General features: G+C 36.5%; 1 protein-coding gene across 1 annotated transcript; it reads left to right on the plus strand.

Annotated features, from left to right (window-relative positions):
- The first annotated feature begins 19,761 nt into the window (after positions 1-19,761).
- LOC131166792 (nifU-like protein 3, chloroplastic) lies at positions 19,762-27,672 on the plus strand. The gene is made up of 4 exons (XM_058125372.1): positions 19,762-20,257; positions 20,351-20,468; positions 20,734-21,032; positions 27,115-27,672. Exons 1-4 carry the CDS (start codon positions 20,141-20,143, stop codon positions 27,304-27,306), a joined length of 726 nt encoding a protein of 241 aa, XP_057981355.1. The 5' UTR covers positions 19,762-20,140; the 3' UTR covers positions 27,307-27,672.
- Positions 27,673-27,686: the final 14 nt, after the last annotated feature.

Here is a 27,686-nt window from a genome sequence, read left to right on the forward strand (position 1 = left end):
ATTTGCTATTACTAGTGTGTGGAGACCGAGTCATAAAATTATAATAATACTATTTAAAAATTGCATAATCTGGCAATTCTGTACAACACATGTATAATATCTTAAAACATTTGTATCATCTGAATTTTCTATTATTCATAGTGCTACATCATACTATATACAATAAAAGTTGTAAAACTGTATACACATACATAACTATGTTATTTCCCTAGGACTCTGTATGTCATGATTTGACCCCTCATGACAGGGTTGTGCGGCCCGTAGGCGGGACTTAACCTAGTTGGCCCTCCAGGTAAGTCACTATACTCTACACTACCTCAGCCTAGCCGAACTGCATACTCTCCCAGGCGCGGGACTGGCTGCTACCTCGTCAAATCAGCCCCCTCAACCTAACGAACTAGGGAGCTGCATACTCTCCGAGCACGGCTGACAGTACCCACACACTATCTGAGATATGTGGTTGCACTCTATCTATATCTAGCAACGGTACCGTGCTCTATATTCTATATTTGTATTGTATCTGTCTGTAATCTTTCCACAAGGATCTGATACTATATATATACATACTCTCTTTATACTGTTTTCATTATATTTCCAAAATAACCATAACACTATATTGTTGAATTGTAAATGCTGTAATATCTGTAGCATTTCGATGCTATAATTGTGTGATCTGTCTGTACTTTCTTTCTATATAATCTGTCTATACATCCTTTTTGTATAATCTAAGTGTTATGGCATTTAGGAAAACATAACTTTCTATATACACTGTATATACTGTTCTGAATAAATATTTGTATACTGATATATATATATATATATATATATAATTGTCTATGTAATCATTTGAAATAAACTGTATATGTATACATATTCTATCTATATAAAATCTGCAAATATCTGTCTATAGCTACATAACTTGAAATACTGAAAAACTACATAAAACTCCATATCAATATCATGTACTTAGGCCACACATACTTTGAAAATTCACATTCTGTATAATATTTAGTATACATGCATATATATATATATATATATATATATATAGATATATATAAAATTTCTGATAACATAAATAAATCTCCTAGCATAGCATATTTCCCTTACCTAATTTCTGCTAAAACCCTCCTACTGTAACAAGTCCTACACCCGCAGGGTTCTCCACTCAACACCCTAAAAACCATAAATCCTAAAATAAAACATTACTATTTCTACATCTATTACATTTCTTACAACTGCTGGAAACTCAAATTCTGAATAAAAGACCTTACCTTGGATTTGGGATGAATTTCAACTTCGTTCCATCAACAATCCGCTTTGGCAGGCTTGAAGAGAACTCCGTCGGGAACGTCGTGGTGGCGTCATATCTTGGATCCAATGACTGACGGGGCCGAAATCGAAGAGAAAAGAGGGAGAGGCCGTAGGAGAGAGAGAAGAGAAGAGACTAGTGTTGAAATTCTACGTAAAACTGAGTTTAAGCACTATTTATACTGCGGGATTTGTCGACGAGCCATGTCACCTCGTCAACGAGTCCTTCAATAATTTCATCGACGAACTTCCTCCCTCGTCGACAAATTTCAGTCTATCCCAAAACCCTTCTCGGTATCTTCTCGTTGATAAGGCGTAGCTTCGTCAACGAGGTCCCCTTATGCACTCGTCAACGAACTCCTTGTGTTCGTCAATGAGACCCTGTGGAAAATCTTTCGGGTTATTCCATCCAAAATGCAATAACCCAAAATGAAAATGTTTCGGTTTATTCCCTGCTGCAACCTTCTGTTTATGTTTCCATTTTCCTCTCTCTTTAATTTTTAAATATCATTATTTTTCGAGTCGTTACATAGGCTCTCGGGCAACCGAACCATTTTGGGCATACCTTCCACGGGCGCTCAAACCACCTGAAAATGACCTCTCACCAACTCAGGCTACCGAGAGATTTAGTTCAAATTAAGCCCTGGGAAACTGAACACATGAGTTCGGGCTACTAAACCTATGACCGGGCAATCGAAAATCTGAAGAAATATTTTTGACTTTTGTTCAGGCCACTGAACCGGAACTCAGACTGCCAAACTAATTTAAATGACATTTATAATTGTCTCTGCTCAGGCGACCGAACCACAGTTTAACCACCTGAACCTCGTCGGGTTAAAATTTTTTTAACCAAGGTAAATATGGCTTAATGGTGTTTAAACATTTTGGAACTTTTCTAAGAATTCCCAACAAGTCCCAAATGGTTATAATTTTTACCTTACCTATAAATATAGGCTCATTTGTGAGGATTAGCAATTAATTAGCCAAAAAAATCCTCTCTTTTTCAAATATTCTTTTTGTCCAAATACACTCAAATTTCCATTCCCTTGATACATTATGAGATTGTGAGAGCATATATAGTGTGCTTGTGATTGCTAGATTTTGCTAAAACTTCTATTTGCTTGTGTGATTATTGATATTCTTTTAGGAGAGTTTAGCTTAGTTTTATCCCACTGATTTTATATTATAAATCATTGTTGGGATAGACTAGCAAGCTTTGGGGTCTTTGCATAGTCGTTGCAAGACTTCTATAGATTTGATTTTTGTTGTGCAAAAATATTTTTAACAAGAAAAAATATTTTTCAAATTAGTAGTGTGCTTATTTCATTAAGGAAAATCTTCTTGAACTAGTTTGAATATTTGATAGATATCTTCGGAATCTTGATTTACTATTAAAATGTGCTTTGCTTGAATTCCAAGATATTGTTTGTATTGAACACTCTTGAGCATTTCATTGATAATACCCTATTGAGTGTTATTAGCACAACTATTTGCATCACTGAGCTTACACTATATCCATATTGTTGATGTGTATGTGATTGCGTGTCTTGGGTACACATCTGCTTTACATGAAAGCATAATCACTATACCAATTTGATGGAGAAAAATACTTACTGTATTCCAAGTGTGGCCTGAGGGGGCTTTAATCCAGCCCAGTAAGGATTGTGTGTAAAGGTTGAGGTCAGCCATGTGCTAATTGACCTGATTGTTTAGGTTCCGCTCCACCCGCTTAAGTGAGCATTATAGTGGTAATCCTTGTGCTTGTTAGCCAAGGTGTGGATGTAGGCAATTTGTCGAACCTCGATAACACTTTTGCGTGTCATTTACCTTTTACTACTTTCTGGTGCATGCGTGGTTGATTAAATTGTGCTATTTAGTTTCTGCTACATATTGAAATTGATTTATTTTACTTGTACTAGATTAACTTTAGGGTTGTGAAAATACTGCTGTTAGCACATTGACCTAGGGCATCAATTTTAAAATACCAATTCACCCCCCCTTTTGGGGTCATGGTAAAGATAACAATTGGTATCAGAGACACGTAGCATAGACTCAATAGTTATTTAGAAAAAGATCTTAGATGGCTTATAGCTCTGTGACCTCTTTCCCTGAGGAACCATCTTCCACACGACTTCCAATTTTCAGTGGTGTTAATTGCACCTTCTGGAAACAGAGGATGCACATCTACCTTCAAAATACATATTGGAAGGTGTGGAGGATCGTCTCTAAGGGAAATTATATTCTTATGAAAACAGAGGGTACAACTAGAGTTCCTAAAACTGAGGAAAAATATAATAATGATGATATGAAAGTTGTTAGTTTGAATGCCATTGCTATGAATATTCTATATTGTGGTCTTGATATAAATGACTTTAATAGAGTAATGGCATGTGCTACTACAAAATAAATCTGGGATAAGTTAGAAGTCACATATGAAGGTACTAGGGATGTGAAAGATAGTAGGATAGATAATGTTGACTAGTGAATATAAGGACTTTAGGATGAATGTAGGTGCCCATTCAGAGCATGTACACTAGATTCACACACATTATAAACTCATTGCATGCATTAGGTAAGACCTATCCTACATATGAGATGATTAGGAAGATCCTTAGAGGCTTGCCTCCTGTTTGGGAAGCTAAGGCTACGACCATTTCTGAGAGTAGAGACGTTAAGGCCATGACTCTAGATGAATTGATAGGTTCCCTGATTATCTATGAATTAGCCATAAATGAAAGACTCAATGAACATATTAGGGCAAAAAAGGTGACTGCATTGAAAACCTCTACTAAGATATCTAGTGAATACAACGAACCTGACTCTGAGGATGATATGACCATGCTAACTAGAAAATTTAGCAGATTCTTCAGGAAGAATAGAAATCCATACAGAAGATATAGGGAGTCTACATCTGAGAAGGGAGAGTCTAGCAAAAGAAAAGAAAAATCAAATGCTCCCACATGTTACAATTGCAACAAAGTTGGCACATCAAGCCGGACTACCCACTACTGAAAAAGGATATTAGGAAAAAGAAGAAAGCCATGAAAGCAGACACTTGATGGGATAAATTAAGTAGCAATGACTTAGACTCAGACCACAACGACTCAGAGGTTGCTAATCTGTGCTTGATGGCACATGGTGATGAGACATCGTCCTCTTTTCTTTATCTTCATATTATTTGTTTAATGATTATGATTATGATTGCATGCCTACATTTAGAGAATTACAATTTGAATATATTCGTATATCTAAACTGTTGAATAAAATGACCAAAGAAAATTATAATTTGAAAAAGAAATGTGAAAATTGGTCAAAATTGTTTGGAATTGCAAAAACATCTCATGCTTCGATTTTGAAAGAAAAAGATGTGACTATTGCTGAGCTTGAGAGGAAATTGGAGGATAGCTCCAAAATTGTTTTTAAATTCACCGAGGCAAATGCAATTTTGAAAAACTACTTGGTGCCCAAAGAAATTCTCCAAGTAAAGAGGGTCTAGGTTTTAATGGCATTGAAAATATTAAACGACATAATCTTTACTTGGGACATTTCACACGTGAATCAAAATCTCAGGTCCCACATAAAGATCCTAAGTGTAGAATGAAATATTTTAAATGCAAACAAATTGGCCATATTCAATTTGATTGTCTACTTAGGAATAAGCATGCGAAAATTAGAAAAGTGTGGGCAGTTAAGGGTGATCTAGTTGCTAACCTCCATGGACTCAACAAAACTTGGGACCAACATCAGTTATTTAGTCTATTTTTCAAGGATGTTTGAGATCTTCCTCCTCCAAGGATAGGTGGTACCTAGATTGTGGGTGCTCACGGCACATGACCGGTGACAAGGCAAAATTTGCGTCATTCATTCCTAAGGATGGAGGGTATGTGACGTTCGGTAACTATGCAAAGGGATGCATCATCGGCATAGGTAAGGCCAGTAAGAATCCTTCCCTAGTTATTGATAATGTTCTATTAGTTGATGGGTTGAGGCATAATTTATTAAGCATAAGTCAATTGTGTGATAAAGGATATAAGGTATCATTTGAAAATGATAAATGCATAATTGAAAGTAAATCAGATTATAAAGTGCTTTATACTGAAGATCGCCATGAAAATGTATACACTATCACTTTTTATATCTTAGCTTCACAACAAGTAACTTGTTTTTCTGTAATAAATGAAGCTAGTTGGTTGTGGCATAGGCGTTTAGGACACGCTAGCATGGACTTATTGTCAAAACTAGTAAGAAAAGATTTAGTAAAAGGCTTGCCTAAAACATCATTTGTAAAAGATAAGATTTGTGATGCATGTCAAATATGTAAGCGAAAAAAAAAAAATCAAGTTTTAAGAAAAAGAAATTTATATCTACCACTAGACCACTTGAAATGCTTCACTTGGATTTGTTTGGTCCAAATTTTGTGCAAAGTCTTAGTGGTAAATCATATCCTTTTGTCATTATTGATGACTTTTCTAGGTTCACATGTGTGTTATTTCTCTCACATAAAAATGAATCATATGAAAAGTTTACTAAACTTTGTAGGAGAATTCAAAATGAAAAAGGCTATAAGATAACTCATATAAGAAGTCATAGAGACATTGAATTTAAAAATGAAGGCATAGAAAATTATTGTAACCTAAAGAGCATGTCACATAACTTTTTTGCACGTAAGAGGTAATAACCCCAAAAAGGGCTACAGAAGATTAGTAGAGTGATTCTAAAAAAAAAATAAAATAAAAATTAATTAATTAATTAATTAATCGGATTTTAAAAAATAATTATTTTTTTATTAATAAAATATTATTATTAACATTAACTAAATATATATATGTATATATATTATTATTATTGTTATTATTATCCTGAAGTTAGAAGCTTCAGGAGATTCTTTTTTTTTTTTTTTTTTACTTTTTGGTTTTATTATTTTTCTTTCTTTCTTCTTGTTCTTCTTCTTCTTCTTCTTTTCTCTTTTGTTTCCTGTACGCACAGACTCTCTCTCTCTCTCTCTCTCTCTCTCTATCTCTCTCTCTCTCTCTCTCTCTCTCTCTCTCTCTCTCTCTCTCTCTCTCTCTCTCCTCTTATCCTCTCTCCCTCTCTCCTCGATTTCATGGCAAATTTTTACTCGATCGAAAATTGAAAGATACCGCTGGACTCTATTCTCCGCTACCGTCATTTCTACCGGGGCAGATCGGTGGTAGGAGTAGTGTAAACATATCTCCTGGGGTAAGCAAATTTTTCCCTTTTTCTTTATTTTCTTGCAAATTATAAGTCTGATTGACGAACAAACACCACCACGAGAATCTAGGGATGATTCTCTACAAGTCTAGTGGGACGGAATTCTCGTGGGATCGTCGTGGGAAAAATTCCAAATTTGGGGTACGAGAGTTATTAAGGGACTTATTTTTAATTAATTAGGATTAATTTAGAAATGCTAAAATGTTGAGCAACTGAAGTTGAAGTGGGATTTCTGAAATTTAGGGCCCGGGTGAGCGTCGCGGGTGTAATTTTTGGACCCGCATGCAAAATTCAGAAAAATTAAGTAGAGGTGTTAAATAATAGTTTAAATGATAATTTGGGGTATATGGATCTTATGGAAGGTTAGTTGAGTATTGTTTTGGGGGAAATTAGTTAATTAATCTAGGGAAAATGTGAATTTCAGGATTTGAGTTTCAGGCACCAAGGGCGTAAAATCTGGGTGTTAATGAGTCTCTCAATATACCAAGTAAGGGGAATAAATTGTAACAGTATTTTTAGAATTACTGTTTAAATTAATATGTGAAAATAAGCATATGGTATTTTCCCTGAAAATGATTATGATATAAATATTAGATAAATTGTGTGGCATGTGAGTAATATTAAATTGTGAATATTAAATAAAAACTGTGTGGTATGTGACTTATATTGAAAAATGTGAAATATAACGATATATATTTTCTAAGAAAATATTGAAATGAGAATGATTGATGTGATTAGTGAAAAATAATGAAATGTGATATTTATGCGTGGGTAGAGATTATTTGCATCAAAAATAAGTTTGTACAAATTACTGATATGAGTATTTTGGGAAATGTGGAAATATGTTAAATATAATATATATTATTATGAGATAATGAAATATGCACAAAAAATGATGAGAATATTTATATTAAATTGAATTGAGATATATTGAAATATGATTGACGATATGCCAACACCGCACAATAATTGCGGGTGGATGGGATTCCTTTCCTATTGATGTCGTTGGGGAGGTATGCTCAGTATGGAGACTGTGTGTGTGTGTGAAGTTCCTACTGATGCCGTTGGGGAGGTATGTTCAGTATGGAGACTGTGTGTGTGTGGGTGAAGTTCCTATTGATGCCATTGGGGAGGTATGCTCAGTATAGAGACTGTGTGTGTGCGTGTGAAGTTCCTACCGATGCTGTTGGGGAGGTATGCTCAGTATGGAGACTGTGCGTGTGTGAAGTTCCTACTGATGCTGTTGGGGAGGTATGCTCAGTAGGGAGATTGTGTGTGTGAAGTTCCTACTGATGTCGTTGGGGAGGTATGCTCAGTATGGAAATTATGTGGTGAAGTTCCTACTGATGCCGTTGGGGAGGTATGCTCAGTATGAAAATTGTGTGGTGCAGTTCCTACTGATGCCGTTGGGGAGGTATACTCAGTATGTAAATTGTGTTGTGAAGTTCCTACTGATGCCGTTGGGGAGGTATGCTCAGTATGGAAATTGTGTTGTGAAGTTCCTACTAATGCTGTTGGGGAGGTATTCTCAATATGGAAATTGTGTTGTGAGATTCCTACTGATACCGTTGGGGAGGTATGCTCAGTATGGAAATCGTGAATGTGTTGAGAATTAGAATTATGTGATCTAATGTATTATGTAAAGTACATAAATGTGAATTTATGTACACATAGATATGTAATAAGTTAAAATGGGAAATGATTATGAAAAATAAAAGAGTGTGTGTTTTATAAAATAAATAATTGAGGCGAAGTGAAACTCTCTGCCCGAGGGCTTACTGAGTAAAGTGAGTGCCCTGATAGGTATCAGATGTGACCATTCTTGGCTGCATAACGTGTTAAGGAAGAGGGAAGCTACCTGTATAGGTGGTCAATCTTCCTTATTCTCAGGAACTTCGTAGGTAATTATGTGTGTTGGAAATGAATAAACTTGGGAAATGGTTTTAAAGCTTATAAAAGCTTGTGTTGTATATCTATATGATTATGTGAATGCGAATATCAGTGCATTTTCTCAGATGAAATGTTGTTTTGAAAAATAAAGCATGTTATAATTGAACTCATATGGCCACACACTGTAAATAATTTATTCCTTCTTACTGAGATATGTCTCACCCAATTTATTTAAATTTTTCAGGGAACAGAGACCGACTGGGTGATAGAGCTTCATGATAGTAGGGAGCTAGAACCCTGATATACAGGGTGAATTTATGGACTATGGGAGGTGTAATTCCCCTAGTGTTGAGTAGTTTTTGAGTTTGTGATAATGATATATATGTGTGTATGTAGATACTCTGGGTACTGTATTCTGAATGATATAAATACATTGTCTTCCACTGTTAGGTTTTATAAATAAAATGACTTTTTACCCAGTACCCAATGCGGGTCGGATCGTACGAATGGTAGTAGGGTTGTTGACGTGGCTGATTTTTGAATGTTATGGATGAAGAGTGAATATAAATTCATTTATTTATTAGTGGAAAAAAAATTGTACTAAAAATCGAGGCGTCACATAGGACCCCTCAACACAATGGCATGATAGAAAGAAAGAATAGGTCATTACAAGAAATGGGTAGAACTACGCTGAATAAACATAACTTACCTAAACATTTTGGGGCTAAGACCATAAATATTGCTTGTTATGTCATGAATAGGGTGTTGATTAGACCGTCACTTAATAAAACCCCTTATGAATTATGGAACAACCATAAACCTAATAATTCCTATTTTCATGTTTTTGGTTGTAAATGCTTTATGCTTAGGGATAATGAACATCTAGGGAAATTTGATTCTAAATCTGATGAAGGCATTTTCCTAGGCTATGCTCTCAATAGTAAGGCATATAGAGTTCCAATAAAAGAACATTGACTATCATTGAATCTATCAATGTTGTATTTGATGAATCTAATCCATTTTCTAAGAAAGATGATGAAGATGATATTGACATTAGAAAATGCTTAGACAAGTTATCTATTGAAAACAATGCAAAGGAAAATTCATAAGTAAATGATAAATCATCTGAAGATAATGACAATGAAAATGAAGTTCAGGAGTTGCCTAGAGATTGGAAATTCATTAGGAACCATCATGTATATCAAATCATAGGTGAACCATCCCGTGGTGTAGCCACAAGATCTTCCTTGAAGAACCTAGTGAGTCATTCTGTTTTCTTGTCCTAAGAAGAACCTAAAAATATTAAAAAATTCATAGAGGATAAGTCTTGGGTGATGTCCATGCAAGAAGAACTTAATCAATTTGAAAGAAGCAGAGTGTGGACCCTAGTTCCTAGGCCTAATGATCATACAATTATTGAAACTAAATGGATATATAGAAATAAGAAAGATGAGAATCGAGTAGTAATTAGGAATAAGGCTATACTAGTTGCCCAAGGTTATAATCAGGAAGAGGGGATAGACTTTGACGAAACATATGCTCCTGTAGTTAGGTTAGAAGCCATTCATATGCTACTTGCTTATGCCACTTTTAAAATTTTTTAATTGTTTAGAATGGATGTTAAAAGCGCTTTTCTAAATGGCTATATTAATAAGGAAGTATATGTAGAACAACCACCCGGTTTTGAAAATCATAAATATCCAGATCATGTTTACTGGTTGTCTAAGGCCTTGTATGGATTGAAACAAGCTCCTAGAGCTTGGTATGAGAGGCTTAGTGGTTTTTTGCTAGAAAATGGGTTTACTCGTGGCAAGATTGACACTACACTCTTCATCAAATCCAAAAATGATGATATGCTCCTAGTTCAAATTTATGTTGACGATATCATTTTTGGAGCAACTAATGATGAATTGTGTAATGAGTTTGCAAATGCATGCAAAGTGAATTTGAAATGAGCATGATGAGTAAGCTTAGTTTCTTTTTAGGGCTGCAAATTAAACAAGCTGAATATGGAACTTTCATATACCAATCTAAATATGTCAAGGGCTTGCTAAAGAAATTTAATATGGAAGATTGTAAAATTCTTGGTACCCCTATGAGTTCTTCCATTAAACTTGATAAAGATAAGCAAGGGATGCCTATTGATGTGAAATTGTATCGTGGCATGATTGGGAGTCATCTGTATCTCACTGCTAGTAGGTCTGATATTATGTGTAGTGTGTGCATGTGTGCTAAGTTTTAGGCCGCTCCTAAGGAATCTCAGCTAATAGCAGTTAAACGAATCCTTAGGTATCTAGTTGGAACTGTAGAGTTAGGCTTGTGGTACCCTAAGCATACTACCTTTGAGATTATGAGTTATACTGATGCTGACTTTGTCGATAGTAAGGTTGATAAGAAGAGTACTAGCGGCACTTCTCACTATTTAAGACAATCTCTCGTTTCTTGGTTCTCCAAGAAACAAAACTCAGTTGTCTTATCCACAGTCGAAGCATAATATATTGCGACTGGAAGTTGTTGTGCTTAAACTCTTTATATGAAATAATAACTCATAGATTTTGGATTGCACTACGATATAGTACCAATTAAATGTGATAATACTAGTGCAATCAACATCTCTAAAAATCCTATCTCACATTCACGAACAAAACACATTGAAATTGGACATCATTTCCTTTGTGATCATATGCAGAAAGGGGATGTGGCTTTTGAGTTTGTATGCACTAATGAGCATTGGGCGGACATTTTCACTAAACCACTTCTACAAGATAGGTTCATACAAATTAGATGTGAATTAGGTCTCATGCATAGTAGAGATGCTTCCTAGATATTTCATAGTTTGCATAAATTTAGGAGGACCTTTCAAATAATTTTAAAGTTTAACAACTAATATAAGTATTGATATCTTTCATTAGCTTGGACTTTATGAAATTGATTATGTTTTGCAATGCACAATTCTTATATCTATTACATGATGATGATTGCATTTATATTTTATGTATTGATTATATTGGAACTATTTGAGTTGACTAGTTGTGGATAAACTGTTAGATCATAAAAACTCAAAACATGTCATTTTTATATAGGATTTTTTTTTTGGGAAATGTCCTACTTTCAAACGACATGCTACCGAAATTTTTTAAAATTCCCAAACTTATATTGTATACAAATGATTTTTACTCATTGCCTAAAGCTATTACTTTCATAGCCCTTTTTGCTGTTGCCAAAAAGAGGAGATGAATAAGAGGCAAAAATTAGGTTGCAAGCACTTAAGAAAAATACTTTTACATAATGCACATTGTTAAGGGGAGCCTTGTAAGGCTATACCCATTTTTTGTATGATGTATTTGACATCATCAAAAAGGGGGAGAATGTTGACCTTATAGGTCACACTCGGTTTTGATAATGACAAATACTTAGGTATTTGATTGTTTTTAAGTGTATGTGCAGGTTTAGATGAGCATCTTAAGTATTGTAAATTCAATTTATGTAATATGGGTCTGTAATAGTAACTAGGGATATGATATATAATAACTACCTGTATATCATGCATATAGGATATATGGTAAGATCAGTAAGACCCTAGTATGACTCTAGGTCCCAACACTCATGCACACATATCATACAAAATTCTAGAGTGTTAAAAATGCACTTAATTGAATATTATTAGGGAATTTGAGAGAGCTCGGACTGAACCCCAGGAGTCCAAAACTCCTCGGGCGCCCGAACTGTTGAGAAGTCAACAGTTGACTTAGGCTATCGGGTGACTGAACCATTTTGTGCATACCTTCCACGGGCACTCGAGCCACATGAAAATGACCTCTCACCAACTCGAGCTACCGAGGGATATAGTTCAAATTAAGCCTCGGGAGACTGAAAACATGAGTTCAGGCTACCGAACCTATGATTGGGCACCCAAAAATCCGAAGAAATGTTTCTGACTTTTGTTCGGGCCACCGAACCAGAACTCGGGCTGCTGAACTAATTTAAAGGATATTTATAATTGTGTCTATTTGGGCAATTGAACCACAATTCAGCCACTCGAACCTCGTCAGGTTAAAAATTTTTTAACTGAGATAAATACGGGTTAATATGGGTTAATGGTGCTTAAACATTTTGGAACTTTTCTAAGAATTCCCAACAAGTCTCAAACGGTTATAATTTTTACCTTGCCTATAAATATAGGTTCATTTGTGAGGATTAACAATTAATTAGAAAATTCATTAGCCAAAATATCCTCTCTTTTGCAAATACTCTTTTTGTCCAAATACTCTTAAATTTCCATTCCCTTGATACATTCAGAGATTGTGAGAGCATATATAGTGTGCTTGTGATTGCTAGATTTTGCTAAAACTCTCATTTGCTTGTGTGATTATTAATATTCTTTTAGGAGAGTTTAGCTTAGTTTTATCCCACTGATTTTATATTATAAATCATTATTGGGATAGACTAGCAAGCTTTGGGGTCTTTGCATAGTTGTTGCAAGACTTCTATAGCTTTGATTTTTGTTGTGCAAAAATATTTTCAACAAACAAAAATATTTTTCAAACTAGTAGTGTGCTTATTTCATTAAGGAAAATCTTCTTGAACTAGTTTAAATATCTGATGGATATTTTGGAATCATGATTTACTATTGAAATGTGCTTTGCTTAAATTCCAAGATATTGCTTGTATTGAACACTCTTGAGCATTTCATTGATAATACCTTATTGAGTGTTGTTAGCACAACTATTTGCATCACTGCGCTTACAACTATTTTCCACATTCCATACATTATTAATAACCAAATCTTTTAATCGGATATATGAATGTGCATCATCTGGAAATTATGAAAACAAAGGTCTCGAATCTAGAAACTTATTATACCACAATTTTACATCTCCTTCTCTAACCTTCCACTTAAATTTACTTAACAGCTCAGGCATATACTACAGAATTTTCCTCCAAAAAGAAGAATCCAATCCATGTGTCCTACAAAGAGCAATATGTCCTCCTTTAACATATTTAGCTTTAAAAAATCTAGTCCATAAATAATTTTTTGTTAATAATTGCCAACCAAACTTCATAAACAACGACAATTGCACTTCCAAAATGTCTCTTACTCTTATGCCCCCCTCCTCCATAGGAACACACAATTTCTTCCAAGCCCTCAATTTAATTTTTTCTTTCTCATCTTTAAATCCCTAGAAAAAAGAGGCAAACATCCATTGTATCTTTTTATCACTAGCTTTAGGGCATTTAAAACAACTAACAAATGCAGTGACATGCTCGAAAGCACATGTCTCAACAAAACTAGACGACCTCCTTGAGACAACAATCTACTTTTCCAGCCCTCAATTTTCTTACTAATTTTTTGAATTAAAGGGTCAAAATGACAGCCCTTCAATTTACTATCCACAATTGGTACTCCCAAATAGGTAAAAGGAAACTTACCTTCAATAAAACCAGTCTCTTGTAGAATTTCACCCTTCCTCTAAGCACCCAAGTTCTTTGAGAAAAAAATAGTTGATTTATCTTTATTCACCCTTTGGCTAGTCTAGCTTTCATACTCCTTGATCACCTCCATTAACTGACTAACATATTTTTTACCATCATTAGCAAAAATAACAACATCATCCGCGTACATTAAATGCGATATAATAGGTGCACCAGTTAGATGCACAAACGGAAAAACATGCTTCTCAGTTATCTTCTTTTGAATTAATCTAAAAAAAACTTCTTCCATAATGATGAAAATATATGGGGACAATGGATCCCCCTGCCTCAAACCCCTGTTTGACTTGAAGAAACCCCTGTAAATGCCATGCATCATAACAGAAAACCATGGAGTAGAAATACAATTCTGAATCAACCTACAAAAACAATCTGGAAAACCAAGAGCATGGAAAATTTGATCTACCACTTGCCACTCCACTTGATCATACGCTTGCTTTGCTAATGTCAAGTTTTAGCATCATATTAACTCCTCTCTCCTGCCTATATAATAATTTTATCAACTCTTAAGCAAGCGTTATATTTTCAAAAATACTCCTCACTTTCACAAAAGCACCTTGCTCAAGAGAAATTAAATAACCTATCACTAATGATAGCTTACCAACAAGGATTTTAGAGAATATTTTATAGATTACATTACAAAGGTTTATCGGGCAAAATTTATTAAAAGACTAAGGGTCCTTTACTTTTGGAATAAGAACTATATAAGAGGAACAAAAATACCGAGGCAACATTTCACCCTTGAAGAATGCCCTTACTGCTTTGATCATATCATTTTTAATAATCTTACAGTAGGTAAGATAGAAAGAAGAGCCAAAACCATCTAGCCCCCGGCTACACTCCATAGAAATAGAAGAAATAATTGCATATACCTCCTCCTCCATCGGTTCTTCCTTCAGCTATCTTATAAAATCCTTAGAAACCACCGATTGGATAATATTTTCTAGATTTGCCCTTTGCATTGAACTATTCTGCCCTAAGAATTGCTCAAAATAATTCACAGCCTCATCATGAACCATCTGCATATTTCCCAGCACTGAACCATCAGGAAGCACCATTGAATTCAAACAAGAGTTACGATTCTTTGCGCAATCACCCCATGGAAGAACTTTGAATTTTGGTCACCATTAGTTAGCCATCTCTTCTTTGCTTGTTGTGCCAGCCTTATCTCTTCCCTTCTATACCAAACCTCCAATTCAGCTTTAGAAACAAGGAACTCTTCTTCAACTGATTTTGAGTACTCTGTCTGCAGTACATTCTCATATTTTTCCACCCCTTCCTCCAACTCTTGTATGATACCATCAACATAACCAAAATTCTATTTATTCCACACCCTACGCCTTTGTTTTAGCCTTTTCAATTTACCCGCCATTTTTCTAAACCCTGAATCCGCCACTATATGTTCTCTCCAAGATGTATCAACCATTTTCAAAATATCACCATGTGACGTCCACATGTTCTGAAATCTAAAAGGCGTTGGCCCATACCTCTTCATACTCGCACCCAGATGTAATATGATAGGAGAATGAACTGAAGTATTTCTTTTTAGCAATGATGCCTTAGTTTCACCGTATTTTATAGAAAAAGCATTATTAATCAGCACTCTATAAAGTTTCACCCAACTTCTCGTCAATCTTTGATGGCCATTACACCAAGAAAATTGAATTCCTTCGAATCTGAGATCCAATAATCCATATCTATTAATACAATCATTAAATTTAGTCATAGACAAACCCAAGCGAGGTCGACCTCCCACCCTTTCCTCATATGACCAAATTACATTAAAATCTCCCATAACAACCCAAGCCACATCAAAACTCGACATCCCCAAAGTTATTCCCATAATTCTCTTCTCTCAATATGATAACATTTAGAATATACAAAGAAAAAAAGTAGAGAGCCTCTATCCTCTATTAACAAAACTATCAAACATTGATTTAATGCACCCACCCAATCAACGTGAACATTATCTTTCCAGAACAGCCAAATCTTCCCACCTTCCTCTACATTAGAACAAAAATTAGTAAATTGCAAATACACTGTCCACCTTTGTATCTTCTTCACCTCTTGAAAAGGTTCAGAAATAGCCAAAACTGAAACCTTCTGATCTTTCACAATTTGTTTCAATCTTCTCTTTGACATGCCTAACCATCTTATATTCCAAAACATAACTTTGTCAATCATAAGTTCAATTTTTGGAGCACTACCTTAGCCCTCTTAGACTTTCTCACTTGCCCATCTTCTTTATTTCTTGCTTCCGATAAACCCACCGACACATTACCTAGATCAGAGCAATATTCTTTTTGAGTATCAATGCAAACCTCCATATCTCCATTAGATAACACATCATAATTATCCCTACACACCACACCCTCCTCTTCCCCCTCGCTCTCATCCACCTTCTCGACCAAAACCTCCTCCCCATCCTTATCATTTTCAACTTCTCCCCCCTCTCTTCATCAAAACTTTGATTTCGTGGGTAGTCCTAGAACAACCACTTAGTTATACTTGCACCCTTAACACCCCTGCCTTATGATCTTGAAAACATTCGACTTTCTCTCCACTACTCTTCTCTACCAAGTTCACTTCTTCCACTTTATGTGTACCCGCATTACTAACCTCATTCACAACTTCTTTATTTTTCTCATTCACATTCAAAGGACCACTTACATCTTCATTCTTTTTCTCCTCCACCATTTGATCTTGAATCATCAAAACAGGATCTTTCTCTTTTATTATTACATTTTCTTTTCTACCCACTTCTTTCCAAACCATCCCATCTCCCTCCTTCCTCATACCTACCTTATTTTTATCCTTAGGCTTTACTCCAAACCGGTATACCACATCAGTGTGACCTTGCTTACAATATTTATTATAATAGAAACCCCTCTTCTTGTATATTACCCTTTGCCAACTCTGCTTTTGTCCTACCACCAATGGAAAACCCTCCACAGGATCCTTTTGCAAATCCACTTTAACATATAATTTTGCACCAGTGGCTTGTGTTCTATATAATGTGGCATTATTCGTACCCAAAAATCTACCAAATCTAGTGGCAAAACTTTGTAAACAGTCCAGTCTATATAAATGTAAAGGCAAACCTAGTAATAAAATCCACTGTGGTGCAATCGATAGCTCCTTATTGACATCAAAATTCACGGATCAATTAAATAGCCGAAATTGGCACCCTGCCACCCATCTTCCTTCTCGTGCCCATGCATGAATGTAGTCCTTTTCATTTACCAAATGCAACAAAACATGATAGTTATCCATAAAACTTATCATTGAAACTTCATAAAGACCCCAAGATTGGATAATATGCTTCCCAAGGACATCAATAAACAATTTTGTAGAAAGAAATTTAAGCACCAACGCAAACTTTAGATCCTCAGCAACCTTTTCAATCTCCACATCCGAGAAAACAAAACCTAATTCCCCATTAATCAGTTCCGGCTTCCTTAAAGTGATTTTGAATTTCGATGATGGAATTGATCTTTTCAATGCTACCGCAATGATTTTTATCCAGCGAAACCTTCCCCCTTTCCTACCATATCATCCCACAAACCACTCCCCGCAACCCGTGAACCACCATCAGCACCTCCCCTTAACCTTTTTGTAACAGCTACAGGAGGCGGTGCGGCCATGGCTAGCGGCTACCTATTTTCCATATTGTTAAAAAACCAAACTTTATGAAGAGAGTAAATGGAACTTCAGTTGCAATGATGATTGTAAACTCCTTGGCGTGTGGTGTCCCCCAAGATTCCTGGAGGTTCACAGTAAAGAAGACAGTGTTGGCAACGTCATCGCCATCACCATGAAACTATGTCGCCATCGCAGGTTCATCATCACAGCTTTGTTGTCGTTGTCACCGTCATAGGTTCACTGTCGCAGCTTCTTCATCACCGACGCTGGTACCCTAACCCTCCTTCGTGAATAAAATTGAGAGAAGAAGAAACTTGAGAGCTTCACGGCTGTTCACAATAACGAAGATGCCGTTGGACTTCGCAGTCGCGCTATGTTGTCAAAGTCGTTGTAGGTGTCGTCGTCGTCGTCGCAGTCGCCACTTCGTCTATGCCGACGATGGTACATCCTTTGAGAGAGCTTCTCGACAACACAGAATGAAGACACAGTCGTGAGAGCTTCCTGATGGTTCACAAAGACGCCGTTGATCGCACTACGTCGTCTTCCTCGTCACCATTGCAGATTCGTCGCTGTTGCAGCACAGTGCACCGAGCTTCCAAGTTAGCGATAGTTTTTAATAGAAAACTCTCACCCCGACGCTGGTACCTCCTTCGCAAGAGCTTCCCAATGGCACAAAACAAAGACGCCGTCGCGAGAGCTAGACGCCATTGATCACGCTACGTCGTCTTCCTTGTCACCGTCGTAGGTCGCCATTGCCGACGTTGGCTAACCCTAGATACGTTTTTTGTGCAAGAGAACTTATGTACTAAGTGACATGAAAATTTCTATCTCTGTTTCCACTCAACCAACCAATCTTCCAAACATATATGCAAAGTTATAAATAATATTCCTTAGACACAAAAGTTGGAAAGAAAGAATACAAATGTGGTTTAATAGGGCTTCTCGATACTCTCAATTGGAAACATTGATGGATTTGATTCCTTGTTTAGTAGTTTGGAGGTTGTGGATAAGGAAATGTGTGGCTAGAATGGAGGGGAAATTGGAGAATAGTATAGATGTGTGACTGTCCATTAAGAATTGGATTGGGGTTTTGAGTAAGAACATGACAGTTATGGTTCATTTAAATGATGTTGATGTTCGGATATTGTAGAATCTAGAACTGCAGATTGTGAATAAAAAGAATAAAGCTATGCAAAGTGTGAGATGATTAAAATCGAGATAAGGGAGGTTGAAACTAAATTAGGATGGGAGCAACTTGGGGAACTTAGGGCCAACGAGTGGTGGTGGCATCCTTAGAGACTGTACATGTTATTTTATTTTTGATTTTTCAAAATATTTTGGTTTTTGTTCTAATAATGAAGTTGAATTATGGGCAATGATGGAAGGAATAAAGTTTTGCAAATAATTGGGTCATACCTGCATTGACATTGAATGTGATTCGAATATTGTAGTAAATTAGATAAAATCCAGTAAATGCTCTTTATGATATTTGTCGGATTTTTTGGAGTAGCTTATTCGTTTATTGGAGGGAGTTGATTTTTCTATAAATCATTTGTATAGAGAAGGGAATAAAGTAGAAGATGCTTTGACTCAACAAAGTGTCATGGGGAGGAATATTTTGTTTACAAATAGTAGTCAACTTCTTAGAGTTATTAAAGATTTGTATAGATTAGATAGGATGAGTACGAATTATATGAGGTATGTTTAGTTGGTTCAGGGCCGACTTTTCATTAAGGCCACTGAGGTACTTGCCTCCCAAATTTTTTTTTTAATATAATAATGTTAACATTATTTATGAAATTTACATGTTTGGTGGGTGGAATACACATGCAGTGCAGCTAAAATTATTTGATATACCTATAAAAAATAATTTTAAATAAAAATAAAAATTAAATAAAATATTAAGGGATCCTAGTTAAATCATTAGCCTATAACCCCATATTGTGAAGAGTCGATCCTGAGTTGGTTTCCTTTTGGGATTAGTATATGTTTGCTTTTTTCTTTTGTTTGGTTTGATGCATATGGTGTTTTATTAGTTATTATGTAAGCCTAAGTGTCATTTTGTTTTCACGATATTCTTCCGCCATAAGTGAGAGTTATTAATAAAATTAGAACAGAACTGCTATGTCGGTGGCTTTCATACCTTTTCCAAAAAAAAAGGTTATAAATAATAATAATTTTATACGATTCCATTTTGTCACTGCACACCAAACAGATCATTTTAAAGGGTAAGTCGGTATTTTGGAGAGGGAGGGTGGAGATGGACCTCCATTTCTAATTTCTGTGGACCGCATGGAAGCCAGCATTCAACATTTCCATCCACTCACTAGCAGTAACGGCAGCAGCCGGAGGGTTGAGACTCGAGAGCATTTCCTTTTATCGTCATCTTCTGCTAATCAGACCATTTTCTGTGAATCCTTTCATCTTTTGACATAAAATTGAAAAGAAGAAGGAATGATCCGCACCTATCTGCCAGTAATTTCTACATAATTTCTACCCGCCCTTTAATCCATTGCAGCATTTCTTTTTAATTAATATTTAGTTAGAGAAGAGAAACAAAAGAAAAATTAAAGAAATGGAAGCAGTGTCACGGCAAACACAGGCTCTGAAGGCAAAACCAACGACAGCTGCCTTTGCCCCATCTCTTCCTTCAACCAAACCACCCTCATCTTCCCATGTTGTGGCTTTCAAGGTGCCAATTCCAGTAGATCCCTTTTTCCCATTTCTGTTGTTTGGTTTCATTTAATTATTGAATTAATTAACTATTGGTATTGTTCTCTCCCAGGGTTCCTCTTCAGATTCCAATGGTTTTTCTTCAACGCAGAATCCTTTTCTCAGAGGTCAATTTCATGGCAGGCATTTCCTTGGATTCAGCTCGAATCGTCGCCTGAGACATCGGCCAGGTAGCTGAAACCAATATACATATAAACAGAAGGAATTGTAAAACAATTTCTTTGAATTCTCTTATGCACAACATAATGAGCAAACATAGGCGGCAGGAATGTTAGTTCTGTGTATTCATCTTCTTTCTGCGCTTTGCAAACATAATTAATTATATAAGAAGCTTAATTCATTCTGTTTGGTAGCTAAGAAAATTAGTTTTAGCTATTGATAACAAAGTTCAATCAAACAACTGAAAAAAACATGACTCAGCTTGTGGTTTTGAAGGAATTGTGGTTTCACCAACGTGTGTACTTCCGTTGACTGAAGAAAATGTGGAGAGAGTTTTGGAGGAGGTGCGACCTGGCCTTATGGCGGACGGGGGAAATGTGGCTCTGCATGAAATTGATGGCCTTGTTGTGGTATTAAAGCTGCAAGGTGCATGTGGGTCATGCCCGAGCTCCACGATGACGCTAAAGATGGGAATCGAAACGCGACTCCGGGATAAGATCCCAGAAATCCAAGCAGTCGAGCAAATCCTAGACACAGAAACAGGCCTGGACTTGAATGAAGAAAATGTTGAGAAGGTTAGACCAAGTTTCAATTTTCAATTTTAGTTATGCTTAACACAAAATGTTTAGAAAATGTTCGGGTATCCACTAGAACTATACAAAAAGTTTTTGTTTTGATTTGCAAAGCAAAGAGTATCCAACACTATCATAGGCTTTTAGAAGTAAGAAAAGTACTTCAAAAACACATCCTAAGCATACCTAAATTCATTGCGGATATCTGAAAAAACTTCTTGATACTTCCACAATCAAGAGCTGCAGCAGAGCGGCCGAAAAATTCCCAAGCCCCATCCTTGGAGAGTAGAACAAGCATGAGCTACTTTGAATGAGTTTTTCATAACTATGATATAATTGTTAGAATTTTGTTGACTTACATAACCTATTTTGGAACTATGGAATTAATGGATCTTATAGCAAGTGATCACCATATAATCCTTAAGGATTTAAATTACCATTCATGAAATTTAAGTATGTGTGGCCTTGTTGATGGGTGGAGGGGACTCACTCAATCACTGGTTGTGATTGAAATTCAGTGAGGATTGCACTCAATTGCAAAATAATTAATTTCAATAATAAACTGAAAATAAATAACAAAGAAAAATCTCAATACAAAATCTATCACTGGTTATTCATCTTCTCTATTACATTACACACACACACACATCTATTTATGGAAAATCATCTGATGATAAGTGAATATTATAATCAACAATGATGGGCTGGTTGGTGAGGTTGCTGCTGACTCCAGTGTAAATTCAACAATAGTGGGTTGGGATTGGTGGAGCTGCCACCGTCCCATCATTAAGTTTAATCTTCAACATCCCGCCTCAAACTTGACTCTCCTAACTTTATCATTCCGAGCATTGTCTTCAGTTTTGCAAAAATATCATGCCTCAGTGGCTTTGTGAAAATATCAACAATATGATCATACATTCTGCAAGATATCAACTCCACTTCTTTCTTCTTGATATGCTCCCTGATAAAATGATACTGAGTATCAATATGCTTGCTTCTTTCATGGAATATTGGATTCTTCGCAAGTGCAATCGCTGATCAGTTGTCAATGTAGACTTATGTGGGGTTATCTTCAAGAAATCCCAGATACTTCAATACATTCTTGATCCATATACCATGACAAACAGCTGAGCTGGCAGCAACATACTCAACTTCACATGATGACAACGTTACGATGGGTTGCTTCTTCGATGACCATGTAAACATTGTATATCATATGAAGAATGTGAATCTAGTCGTGCTTTTTCTTTCATCAAGATCTCTTCCCCAATCACTATCTAAATAACCGATAACTTTGTAATCATCTCTTGATGAATAAAACATACCATCAGTGATGGTACCCTTGACATAGCAGAGTATCCTTTTCACTGCATTCAGGTGGGATTGGTTAGGAGTCTTCATGTACCTACTGACAAGTCCAACTCCATAGAGTATATCTGGTCTAGTGCACATCAAATACCTTAAGCTTCCAACCAGACTCTTAAAATATGTGGGGTCAACATCTCCTTGCTCATTATTTCTTAATTCCAATCCCGTTTCAACTGGAGTTGTCACAGGATTGCATTTGTCCATCCCAAACTTCTTCAGTACTTCTTTTGTATAGTGGCTCTGGGAGATGAAGATTCTCTTCTCATTTTTCATGAATTCTATACCGAGAAAATGAGCCATCTGGCCAATATTCGTCATTTCTAATTTTTTGACCATGCTCCTATTAAAAGCGACAAACATCTCTAGATTGTTGCCGGTGAAAATTAGATCATCAACATGTAGGCACGCAATCAGCATGCTTCCGTCTTTCTCCATCTTCATGTATAGCGCATGCTCATAGGGACACTTCTGAAATCTATTCTTCTGGAAATAGTCATCAATCCTCATGTTCTACGCACGAGGTGTCTGCTTCAAGCCATAGAGTGCTTTGTTCCGTTTGTACACTTTATCTTCTTTAACCTTCTTCACATATCCAAGTGGCTAATCAATATAGATCTCTTCTTCGAAAAAACCATTTAGAAATGCGGATTTCACATCCATCTGGTAAATCTTCCATCCATTTTGTGTTAATAGTGAAATTAGTAATCTAATGGTTTCAAGTTTGGAAACTGGTGCAAAAATTTCTCCATAATCAATCTCTCATTTTTTCTTATAGCCCTTGATGACAAGTCTTGTTTTGTATCTCTGAACTTCTCATTGAGCATTCTTCTTGGTCTTGTAGACCCATTTCACACCAATAGTTTTGCGGCTCTTCGGGAGATTTGTTAACTCCCAAGTCTTGTTCTTCTCAATGGATTGCATCTCCTCATCCATCGTTTTTCTTCATTTGTCTTCATCGTTAGCATCCTTATATCAAGACTCTTCGTAGGACACCTATTGAGTAGATAGACTGTACATAACATTACTTTTGCCCAAAAACTTTTTGGCATATTCTTATCCTTTAACATGCTCCTGACCATGTTAAGGATCATACAGTTCTTCCTCTCAGCTACACCTTTTAACTGGGGAGTGTAGGTCGGTGTGAACTATTTTTGAATCCCTTGTTGCCTAAGGAATTTTAGGAAAGTTTCATCGTTGTACTCTCCTCCTTGGTCTGATAAGAGTGACTTAATGCGATAGCCACTCTATTTCTCCACAAGAGCTTTGAACTCTTTGAACTTGTCGAAAACCTTTAACTTCCTTTTCAGAAAGTAGACCCAAGTCTTCCTACAATAATTGTCAATGAAGGTGAGAAAGTATCGATTCTGTCCATTTGAAAATGGTCTCAATGGACCACACACATCTATGTGTACTAGCTGGAGCGACTTGGAAGATCTCAAGTCGGCTTGCTTTCCAAAGCTATTTTTGTGTTGTTTGCTTAGAACACTGCTTTCACATATCACATTTGGGTGGTGGATGTTGGGTAAGCCTTTCACCATCATCTTGCTTCCTAATTATTTCAAACTTTCAAAATTCAAATGTCTGAACCTGAGATGTCATAGTCAGTCTTTGATGATAGCGCTCAAACACCTTGGCGTATCATGTTAAATGGTAAGCGGAAACATTTGATTATTTGCCATTTGTACTCGAGTAACGAGCTTACCTCGAGCATCTGTTATCACCATCTGCTTATCTTTAAGGCTAATTCGGTAGCCTTTCTCCACAAACTTTCCAAAACTCAATATATTAGTCTTCATGGCTGGCACATAATACATGTTGGAGATAAAACCATAGTCTCCAACCTTCCTATTGATTAGGACATTTCCCTTTCCTCGAACTGGGACTTTAAAGAGAACACCAAACGATATCTCTCCTTAAACTTTCTCATCAAGTTCAATAAACAGGTTCTTTCTTCCAGTCATGTGATTGTTGACTCTAGAGTCGAGGTACCAAACATTTTGGTCATGGTGGGTTGAATTGTGTGCCATTAACATCAACGATTCTCCTTTGGCTTTCTCATTTTCTACAAAGTTAGCATTTTCATTTACTTCTTGATTTTGGGGATTACCTTTGCACTCATTACTGTAGTGTCCATAGTTATAGTAGTTGTAGCACCGAACGTTTCTCTTGTCTAGGTTCGGACTGTTATTGTATCCCCCTCTTCTTCCTTGTCCTCTGCCTCGTAAAACATAGTTCTGTTGATTGCATTCTCCTCTAGTGGGACCTCTTCCGCCTCTTCCACCTTCTCTAGATTAAAAATTTCCATAATTTCTTCCACGAGATCCTTGGCCTCGTCCTCTTCCTCGCTGTGATGTCCCCCCTTTGTCTTATCTATCTGTAGTGAGGGACAACTTCGTTTGGAGGGCTTGCTTCAGTGCTTTATCATCACTCCTTTTGTTGACTTTCTGCTCACAGGCTTGGAGTGAGCCCATAAGTTCTTCTACGGACATGGTTTCTAGATCTTTTGTTTCTTTCATGGCCACAGTTATATAATCAAAATTTGGATCCAAAGATTGCAAAATTTTCTCATAAATTCTCTCGTCGTTGAGAGTATCTTCATTTCTTCTCAATTGATTTGATACTACCATAACTCTTGTATAGTAGTAAGCAATAGATTTAGTAGATTTCATTCTTAAAGATTCGAAATCACCTCACAATGTTTGAAAACGAATCTTCTTCACTTTGTCGACACCTTTGTGTGTTCGATGGAGAGAGTTTTAAACTTCTTTGGATGTCATGGCAGAGGCGATGATTTCAAACGTGGCCTCATCAAGGCCTTAGTAGATTATAGACTTCACCTTGCAATCCTTTTTTCAATCGGCTCGAAAGATCGTTCTTTGAGCATCTGACATAGATGATTCGGCTTCTTTTGATGGGGCTTCTCTATACCCATCTTCAACGATGTCCATGACATCTTAAGCACCTGGTAGGGCTCTTATTTGAATAGACCAATTGAATTAGTTCTCCCGTGTCAGATTTGGAATAATAGCTTGTGTAGTACCGTTAGCCATAGATTTAATATATAAAAAACAAAGTGATGGGGATAGATTTTGGCAAATCTAATGCCACCACTGTGTTCAGAAGGTCGAAAAACCTTAGGAACCGATTTTGGGTTACAACGAATCGGTTTAAAAATTACTGAATCGGCTAAAAGAAGTTCTAGACTAGTTTGTTTTAAACGGTTTGACTTAACGGAGTTTAACGGCGTCAGATATTACTGTTAGGACATGCAGCGGATTCTGCGTGTGCCGCGCGTTGGCGACTAGACAGAGGTCGGTTAGCTGGGTCGGGTTGTGATTGTAGGGCCGGTACTAGGTTGCTAGTTGCTAGGTCGGGTCACGGATCAGGTGTGCAGGTCGGATCACGTCAGTCGGGTGGAGAAGACGCGTAAGGACGCATATAGCGTCTGACGTCACCAGTAAATAGTCTCGCCGGTGCGTGAGGTGCGTGCCATTGATGCTGAATTCGTTGGCGACACGTGAGAGCGCTTGTAGAAGCACCCGAACTTCGTTTGAGACGTGGTTTTCACCTTTGCATTTGTCTCAACACGAATTTCACAATGGTATACTCAAAAATAAATTTTGAGTAACTTCAAATATGGGAGAAAAATCGAATTTCCCCTATGTTCGCCTCTGTTTGGCGAATTTCGGCACACCTGAAGCTCTGATACCACTGATGGGTGGAGGGGACTCACTCAATCATTGGTTATGATTGAAACTTAGTGAGGATTGCACTCAATTGCAAAACAATTAATTTCAATAATAAACTGGAAATAAATTATAAAGGAAATCTCAATAAAAAATCTCTCACTGGTTATTCACCCTCTCTATATCACATATTACATTACACACACACACACACACATCTATTTATGGCAAAACATCTGACGATAAGTGAAGATTAAAATCAACAATGGTAGGCCAGTTGGTGAGGTTGCTACCGATTCCAATGTAAATTCAACAACAGTGGGCTAGGATTGGTGGAGTTGCCAGCGTCAAATTTTTCTGCCACTGCCCCATCATCAAATATAATCTTCAACACTTGTTTGCACAAGAAATTCATGATGAATAGAGCTTTCTTATGCTGGTATATAAGCAATAAGGAGAGATCCTTCCTTCACTCAAGTTTGAGTGTTATTTAGGAAGAGAAGAGGGTAGTAAACTCTCCTCAAACTCTGAGCACTCTTTGGATCTTAACAATGAAACTCATGGTGCGAGGTACACATCTTGAAATCATTATCTATTTCATGTTCGTATGCCTATGGTTGATTGGGTGATCGTTTAATTTTTTGGATTATTATTATTATTGTTTCAAAATTATTTATCAACAATTAGTAGTAATTGTAATTTCAACACTTTAATGATTTGTTGGGTAGGCAAGAATAAAATAGAATTGGTCTTTATAATTTTTAACATTTATCATATAACTTTTTATTTCCACCCCACTCTCAATTCATTAGTTCCAATATACCACCAAACACAGGTAACTACAAATGGTATGGAACAGTAAAATGGAATTTGAAGAAACGAAATCTATTTGTCACTTGATTTTTTCAAAAATTTTATACCGTTTTATGAATCAAACATGGTAAGAAATGTCTTTTACTGGAAAATCAACATCTACACATTTTAGTACGTACTGATGATCTACCATTTGATCCATCTTTTATGTCTCCCAGGTTCTTGCTGAAATTAGGCCGTACCTGGCTGGAACAGGAGGTGGATTGCTAGAGCTTGTTGAAATGAAGGAATATGTTGTCAAAGTGCGGTTGAGCGGGCCTGCAGCCAAGGTCATGACTGTGCGTGTCGCTTTGACCCAGAAATTAAGAGAAAAAATACCGGCCATTGCAGCCATCCAACTTGTAAATTGATAACTGGCTACTTTGCCTTCGAGGAGCTGTTATTAATTTACCGTAAAGGGAGAGAGGGGGAGGTGGTGAGATCCATCATGAGTAGAATTTTCCTTGTAAAATTAATTCATGAGCATCATCAACGAATCATGTCTACATTTGATACTTAGAATTCTTATCAATCAAACTGTCTGTGGGTGGGATTGTAATCCTCTCTGCATGGGGCTCTAGCGAGCGAGCCAACTAGCCAGGCAGAAGATCAACAGGGAGAATTAAGAGGGATTAAGGCCCCATCTCCTTTTTTCTTTTATAATAATTTTCCCCAATTTTTATGTAACGTTGTAACTCAGAATATTAACATTTCAGTAGGCATTTTCTTTTCCTCAAGCTATATGGGTCCC

This window comes from Malania oleifera, chromosome 10, assembly GCF_029873635.1.
Source record: "Malania oleifera isolate guangnan ecotype guangnan chromosome 10, ASM2987363v1, whole genome shotgun sequence".
In the NCBI taxonomy this organism is placed as follows: Eukaryota; Viridiplantae; Streptophyta; class Magnoliopsida; order Santalales; family Ximeniaceae; genus Malania; species Malania oleifera.

Bases quoted from the DNA above. Each gene is read 5' to 3' on its own strand.
- LOC131166792 (XM_058125372.1), top strand. From the start codon at position 20,141: ATGGAAGCAGTGTCACGGCAAACACAGGCTCTGAAGGCAAAACCAACG. The intron at 20,469-20,733 runs GTAGCTGAAACC...GTGGTTTTGAAG, and splicing joins TCGCCTGAGACATCGGCCAG to GAATTGTGGTTTCACCAACG. The intron at 21,033-27,114 runs GTTAGACCAAGT...TATGTCTCCCAG, and splicing joins ATGAAGAAAATGTTGAGAAG to GTTCTTGCTGAAATTAGGCC.